Raw genomic sequence first — 7,451 nt, 5'->3', positions numbered from 1 at the left:
AGGGAGTCGATCCTGCTCCCCTCCTCAGCCCTAGCGAAGCACATTTGGAGTGTTGTGTCCAGTTCTGGGCTCCTCAGGGCAAGAAAGAAAGGAGCTACTGGAGAGGGTCCAGCGGAGGGCGACAAAGATGATTATGGGACTGGCCCGTCCTCATGAGGAAAGGTTGAGGGGGCTGGGCCTGTTTAGTCTGGAGAGAAGACTGAAGGGATCTCATCAATGCATACAAATATCTCAAAGGCAGGTGCCAAGAGGATGGTGCCAGACTCTTTCCAGTGGTGCCCAGCGACAGGACGAAGAGCAATGGCCACACACTAAAAAAAGAACTTCCACCTCAGCGTGAGGAACAACTTTTTTGCACTGAGGGCTGGAACAGGCTGCTCGGGGAGGTCATGGGGTCTCCCTCTCTGGAGCCCCCAGCCCCACACCTGACGAGCTCCTGTGTCACCTGCTCTAGGTGACCTTGCCTTTGGCAGGGGGTGTGGACTGGAGGATCTCCAGAGGTCCCTTCCAATCCTAAGGATTCTGTGATTCTGTGGTAACATGAACACTATTTCTGTGCTTCTCTTTTAAATCTCCCAAAATCAGGGGGTTTATTCTGCAACAGCTTTCATAAAATCTCTGAAATGCAGAGACAGTAAGAGTGGTCTGGTTGAAAACCTAAGATGCGAGCTACATGTTTAGCTATATTCTGCTCACATGTAAAATCCTTCCTCTTTTAAGCCAGCCAACTTGAGATACCTACATATATACATACAGAGTTAATACACAATACTGCTACACAAGTTGGAGAAACAAAAAAGTTTTCTACTTAGAGAACAAGTTTAGTTTGAAATTACATAGTGCATTTCTTTACTACTTAATAATAACTAAGGCACACATAATAATCACCAAACTCCACTAAAGCTTCTCATTAATAATTCTTTAGTAATCTTTCCTTCCAGTCCCTTCGCCCCCGCAGGGTTCGAGAAGCCGTCGGCCATCCAGCAGCGAGCCATCAAGCAGATCATCAAGGGCAGGGACGTGATCGCCCAGTGAGTGCGGCCGGGGCCGGGGCCGGGGCCGTGGCGGCGCGGGGGATGTCGGTCACGTTCCCTGCCTTGAGGCTGGAAGCGGGATTGGCCACCCGTGGGCCTGAGCTGGTGCCTGGCAGGGTGTGGGGAATGACCTGGGACAGGTTGGACAGAGCAGCTGTGAATGCCCCATCCCTGGAAGTGCTCAAAGCCAGACTGGATGGGGCTCTGGACAACCTGGTCTAGTGGAAGGTGTCCCTTCCCATGGCAGGGGGGATGGAGATGGATGTTGTTTAAGTTCCCTTCCAATCCAAACTATTCTATGGTTTTATGATGTGACAAGCAAAACTGCCTAACTTGCTGTGATCGTAACAGTTGTTAGTGCCAAAGTTTATTAGGTTTAGTTACTGTAAAAAATATATTATGTCTTAGAGACAAAGAAGGATATGCATCCCACTGAAGAAATCCTTTCTTGGTCACTAGTGGGAATTACTAGCCTGGCAGATTGCATGGGCTTATCTGTCATTTACTTGAACAAAGCTGTATGTATGACAGATGGCAGAAAGTTAAAGTGCTGGTCTGATAAGGAGTGAACATGCTGGAGCTGGGGGCCCTGGACTGTTCTATCCCTGATATTGCAGTTCTCAAAGCTGCTTGACAGCAGATCATGCTCTTATCATAACAAGCCTTTGTTGGCACTGTTGAGTTCTTTGCAATGGAGGGGTGGGAGAGAGCAGAGGGGTGGAATGTGTTGAAATTGCCCATACTGTTTGTCCAGACATGCAGAGTATTCACCACACATTTGTTTCTCAGGTCACAGTCGGGAACAGGGAAGACAGCAACATTCTCCATCTCTGTTCTACAATGCCTGGATATACAGGTAATTTCATAGCAGCACATGCTAGAAATAATTTTTACTAAATCATTGACCTTCATCATAAAAATGTATTCTTTAGGAGTGAATAAATGAAGCTTTACATTGAAATATTTTGATTATGGACAGTGACAAAATTCTGACTGAGAACTCCACCAGACTCTGTAACAATTTAACTGTTAAAGCTGGTCTGGCACAGTAAGTTCAGATGAAGTCTTGTAATCATAAAGTTGGCTTTAAGAGTTGACCTCTTTCACCTGTTAGGGCTGAGTTAATCTCTCAGCAAGCAGAATGGTCTTCAGGCAGTCCTAACAGCATCCTCAAACTCTCTGAACAGTTGCCACACGTTGCACAGAATCAAACCTAGATTTTTGACTGACAGCTGTTGCTTTTGTTCTGCTCAGGGGTATCTTGTCCATCCAGTAGTAGTTTATAACTTGGATGTGTAGATGCAGTTGAATATAAGGATGGTTTTCCATGGGCTTAGATTGTTGCTTATCTGTCACTGTATGGGGACATAAAAGTAAAGGTTGCAAGTGGAAAGGACAGCTTTTGCTTCATTTCTGTAAAGTGCTCATAATATTTTTCAGAGATGACACTAAAACATTGCCTTGGAATCCTTGTGCTGTGCAAGGTGTTTATCTGAACCCAACACACAGAACTGAAGGGCTTGAAATTTGTTTCTGTTTTGCAAGAAATGTATGCACCTTTTTTTTTTTTTTAGCACAAAATTCTGTGACAAATCCTTCAGCTGTGACATTTCACAGCTTCAGTTGTGTGAGATCCATCATCTCTTGCGTGCTTGGCTCTCTGGTCGGTGATTAACTTCCATGTGATCCCATGTTTTAACCAGGTTCGCGAGACACAGGCCTTGATCCTGGCACCAACTCGGGAGCTGGCTGTGCAGATTCAGAAGGTAGGAGCATTTCAATCCCTGTCTGGAAGGCACTGGCAAGGCCTGGGGCCAGGGCTCTGGTGTTTCCCTAGCAGAGCTCAAAACGCAGCTTCCGCTCTTTCTTTCTGTTCCTGAGAGAAATAACAAAGTATCATCTGATACTGGGCCATTTGCTCTTTTGCACAGTCCTGAGTTTTTAAGGCCAGCACTTCTAAAGCAGTTGTGATCCCTGAGGAGCTGAGTTCCCAGTGTTTTAAGGCCTGCTGTTGTGGAGGTGTGGGTAACCAAGATTAAAAACATCCATCTAACTCCTTGTGCTGACATCTTTAAAAACCCCACAGCGTGGCTGCACAGACCTGCATCTCTTCACAAATGCAGCCTTAGGAGAGCCGGGGTGATGAAGCCGTTTCTTTGTACCCACACAGGGGCTTCTCGCCCTGGGAGACTACATGAACGTGCAGTGTCACGCCTGCATCGGGGGCACCAACGTGGGGGAGGATATCCGCAAACTGGATTATGGGCAGCACGTGGTGGCTGGCACCCCAGGCCGGGTGTTTGGTAAGCAAATCGTGATATTTACTGCAACAGTGTTAATGTAACATCAGTGTGAAGTGTAACAAGGTAACAACTTACTGCCCTTGCACCTGGGAAAGTCTAGAGGGAAATCCGTGGTGATGGTATTTTCATTTTCTCTGCTTGTGTTTTGCTTTTCATTGTTGAGGTGACTCTTTATGTGGTGGCTTTGGAAAAAGGAAGAAGTATTACAGTCCCTGAATCTTCGAGGGGATAGGAGCCAGGCCTACATGAATGCCAAAATTAGGTCCACATTTTCTGTGTCCTGGTGGTTGCTCTGTCTTTGTTAGATCAGGTGCACTTGCAGCTGGTACCTTCTGGTTTCACTGCATGAAGAGTTGAACATTTACTGCTTCATTTACATTCAAGCTCACATCTTCTGAGAAACAGACAGCCCTTACACAAGCTCCTGTCACTGGGAGAACATGACCTAGTTCCTACAAGTGGGGGGAAAAAAAAAAACCAAACAAAAATCAGCAGCTGCTGAACTGGGCTGGCTCTCAAACAGGATTTGTGGATTCTGTTGACATAAAGTTCATCTGGCATTTTGTATTTCTCACATCTGTCCCTCCTCCACCAAATGCCCTGACAGTGATGAGTGCAGTATGGGCTCACTTGCTTTCAGAGCTTTCTCATCTCACAAAGTGAAACCTTACAGATATGATTCGTCGCAGAAGTTTAAGAACTCGTGCCATCAAAATGCTGGTTTTGGATGAAGCAGATGAAATGCTCAATAAAGGTAAGACATTTGTCTCCCTTTTACTTGCTTTCTCCTTGCCTCTTTGAGATTCCAAAGTGTCCCAGCTGGCAGGCCCACTTCTAAAATTTAAAGTTTAAAAAGTTAGGCAATTACAGTTAGTTACAGGTTGTAATGAGTTAAACTACATAATATGCCTTGTCTGATGTTACTGATTGACACATTTACGTTCATCCCATAGTACAGAGCCACTACTGAATTCCAGGTCAGATTGTGAAAGGAGACAATATTTGGGAGAAAGATGTGCTAACTGTTCTGTGTGGCTTGATTTGCAGGCTTCAAGGAGCAGATTTATGATGTGTACAGATACCTGCCCCCAGCCACACAGGTGGTGCTGATCAGTGCCACTTTGCCACATGAAATCTTGGAAATGACCAACAAATTCATGACAGACCCCATCCGCATCTTGGTGAAACGGTGAGTGAGTTTCCTTGGAGAGAGCAGGAACTCTGAGTTGGTCCTGTTTACTGGTTCACAGTTAACTGGTTTAAATGCACAGAGAGTCTCTCATGCTCCTTCTCACCATTCCCGAGTGTTTGCAGATGTGCTTATGTCCTGTTTGCCAGCAGGGGCTGATTTGTCTCCCTGACTTGTCCAGTTCTGCGTGCTGCTGCTCAGCCTGGCTGTCCTCTCACCCTCCCCTGGGGATAGCAGTCTCTCCTTGTGGAAATCTATCTTTCACACTTGCCCAGTTCCTGGGCTTCCCCAGAGGATTTTTTTCGGCTTCCCGTTACAATTTCCTATTACATAGCAGGCTAAAAAACCTTTCAGCTGACTGATCCTGGATGTTCTTGGAGGCATAGCTTACATCTGGTGGTGTCACAGGTCCTTGTGCACTGTAACTCAGGAGGAGTCTCCCTCTTGCCTGAGCCCTTACTCTGCCCAATTTAGTATATTCGAGCTTCTTGAGACTCTTCAGTCTCTCTCATCAAGAAGCTGGAATGTAAAAATGCTGGGAACAGAAATGTTCCGCTTTGGAGCTGGCTGGCTGGAGCAGAGCAGTTCCTGTGTCTGCTGAACGGGTCATGTCAAGGCCCTTCTGAATTTTCCCAGGAGTTTCTAGAAGCTGGGACTCTGTCTGGACCCAGCAACCCACAGCACACAGGGCAGAGGGGTGGTCTCTGGTGAAGCACAGCCAGCCCTTCTAACTGCTATTCACCTGCTTGTGGTGTTCTTCCCTACAGTGATGAGTTGACCCTCGAAGGAATCAAGCAGTTTTTCGTGGCTGTGGAGAGGGAAGAGTGGAAGTTTGACACCTTGTGTGATCTCTACGACACACTGACCATCACCCAGGCTGTCATCTTTTGTAACACCAAGAGAAAGGTACAGGGGCCATCAGAGGGGCATGGTTCTTCCTGAGGGTGACTCAAACAATGCTGGGTTAGTTAAGGAGTCTGGCTGCTCCATTTGGAAATAGTTCAGTAGGACCATGGGATGTGCCTAACTTAAAACAACAGAGGCAGACGTGATACAGCTGACAGGAATTGCCTTTTTAGAGAAGTAGCGCTCAATGATGTGCTCAATCTAATTGCTTGTAATTCCTGGAGCAGAACCACACTTTCTGAATAAATGCTCTTTATTCCTGTCCTTTCAGGGCTTGTGGAGCCCTGAAAGCATCTGGTGTTCGTAAGGATTATTTACTTCCCTTAGTCTCAGAATGCTTGTGGAAGTGTCTCTCAGTCCATACCAGCTCATCTCTGCAATCACTCTGGAGCTCAGCTGCTGCGTTTGGCTGTCTGCACAAAGAGCTAACCCAGGCTGTGTTCACAGGTCGACTGGCTCACAGAGAAGATGAGGGAAGCCAACTTCACAGTTTCATCCATGCACGGGGACATGCCCCAAAAGGAGAGAGAGTCCATCATGAAAGAGTTCAGATCTGGCGCAAGGTAAATGCCCCAAACAGCGTTGCCTGCATCAGTGCTGCCTCAGGGCAGGGAAGCCCATAATACCTCTCCTCTCAAGGCTTTGTTCAGCTCAGGTTAGGGGGAACTCTGATTTGCATCTCTCCCCTGTGGTGTTGAAGGGTTGGGAAATTGCCGCTTTCCAAGGAGGGATGCCCATCCTTCTGGGTGTAGAATTAGTCTGTTTTGTTTTGCTGAAAACATTGGGAGTTGCTGCATTTGAAATACATCAAGGGAAAATTTTTAATTTGTATTTAATCTGTATTTTAAACACCTGGGAGCATTATTCCTTCTGAAAGATCCAAGCTGTGTTGGTCCTGTCTTGACTGAAGTTTGGTGATAGTTCAAGAGACAGCTTTCCATGCAGTACAGTGTGGGTGCTGCTGATGTGCTGTGGGCAGGGGGGAACACAGAAGAGCAGGGGCTGCTGTGTGCTGGAGATTGGGAGTTCCCAGAAAAGTCCTAACTGTGCCTTTCTCTTTGCAGCCGCGTTCTTATTTCCACAGACGTTTGGGCTCGAGGCCTGGATGTGCCTCAGGTGTCGCTGATCATTAACTACGACCTGCCCAACAACAGAGAGCTCTACATCCACAGGTAGGCTGGGCCTTCCCACCGGGCCCTGTGCCTGGGGGACTCTTCCCACGGTGCCTCCATTCCCTCTCCCCTCGTGCCTCCGCAGAATCGGCCGCTCGGGCAGGTACGGCCGGAAAGGCGTCGCCATCAACTTTGTGAAGAACGACGACATCCGCATCCTGCGGGACATCGAGCAGTACTACTCCACCCAGATCGACGAGATGCCCATGAACGGTGAGTGCTCCTCCCTCCTCCCGCGGGGAGCTGCTGTGCTGCACCCGGGAGAGAAATGCCACATGCTTGGTTCCGGCAAGAACCCAGGAGCAGCAGTGTTGTGCTGTCCTGCTGGGCTGTGGCTCTCAGCACACTCAGTTCATACTTTGAATTTTTTGATTTTCTCTCGTTGCAGTCGCTGATCTTATCTGAAGGTCCGTGGGTAGCAGGAAGTTGTACCATTTGGTACCCTCCGTAATTCTGGTTTGGACCCACATCCTTTTCTCATATTTTCAGTCGTATGTTCTTGAGTTGAGCTGCACTTGGGAACTTGTGTAAATATATTGTCTGTACTCCCACCCATGTTTTTCAATAAAAAAAGGAACTTTTACCATAACCTGGGCTTAATTACTTTAACCCAGCATAGTTACAGGCAGGGAGTTTTGAGGTACTGCCATACTTGGCTAGCATAATGAAACGAAACATTGGACGCTCCCCCGATCTGGGTTCATAAAATGCAGGGCTTCCTGTTCGCTACCCTTTCATTATTGTTGTGCAGTGCCACCTGATGTACTTTTCGTTTCCTTAACCTTTAAGGATCAGACATCTACAGGAAAAATCTGTGGCCTCGCCCTAGCCTGCCGTAGGAAAACTG

At 47.3% G+C, this 7,451-nt stretch overlaps 1 protein-coding gene across 1 annotated transcript in view; it reads left to right on the top strand.

The window, feature by feature from the left end:
• The window catches only part of EIF4A3 (eukaryotic translation initiation factor 4A3), an 8,790-nt gene extending 1,597 nt beyond the window's left edge, over positions 1-7,193 (top strand). Inside the window, exons 2-12 of the mRNA XM_008644393.1 lie at positions 942-1,031; positions 1,824-1,890; positions 2,738-2,800; positions 3,205-3,337; positions 4,011-4,091; positions 4,385-4,526; positions 5,294-5,432; positions 5,880-5,995; positions 6,497-6,604; positions 6,690-6,817; positions 6,993-7,193. Of these exons, the coding sequence (XP_008642615.1) occupies positions 942-1,031; positions 1,824-1,890; positions 2,738-2,800; positions 3,205-3,337; positions 4,011-4,091; positions 4,385-4,526; positions 5,294-5,432; positions 5,880-5,995; positions 6,497-6,604; positions 6,690-6,817; positions 6,993-7,009 (1,084 nt within the window). The 3' untranslated portion in view covers positions 7,010-7,193. The remainder of the gene's footprint in view (positions 1-941; positions 1,032-1,823; positions 1,891-2,737; positions 2,801-3,204; positions 3,338-4,010; positions 4,092-4,384; positions 4,527-5,293; positions 5,433-5,879; positions 5,996-6,496; positions 6,605-6,689; positions 6,818-6,992) is intronic.
• Positions 7,194-7,451: the final 258 nt, after the last annotated feature.

The sequence above is a fragment of the Corvus brachyrhynchos genome, unplaced genomic scaffold (genome assembly GCF_000691975.1).
Source record: "Corvus brachyrhynchos isolate BGI_N302 unplaced genomic scaffold, ASM69197v1 scaffold312, whole genome shotgun sequence".
In the NCBI taxonomy this organism is placed as follows: Eukaryota; Metazoa; Chordata; class Aves; order Passeriformes; family Corvidae; genus Corvus; species Corvus brachyrhynchos.
This window is presented reverse-complemented; position numbering and strand designations above follow the sequence as displayed.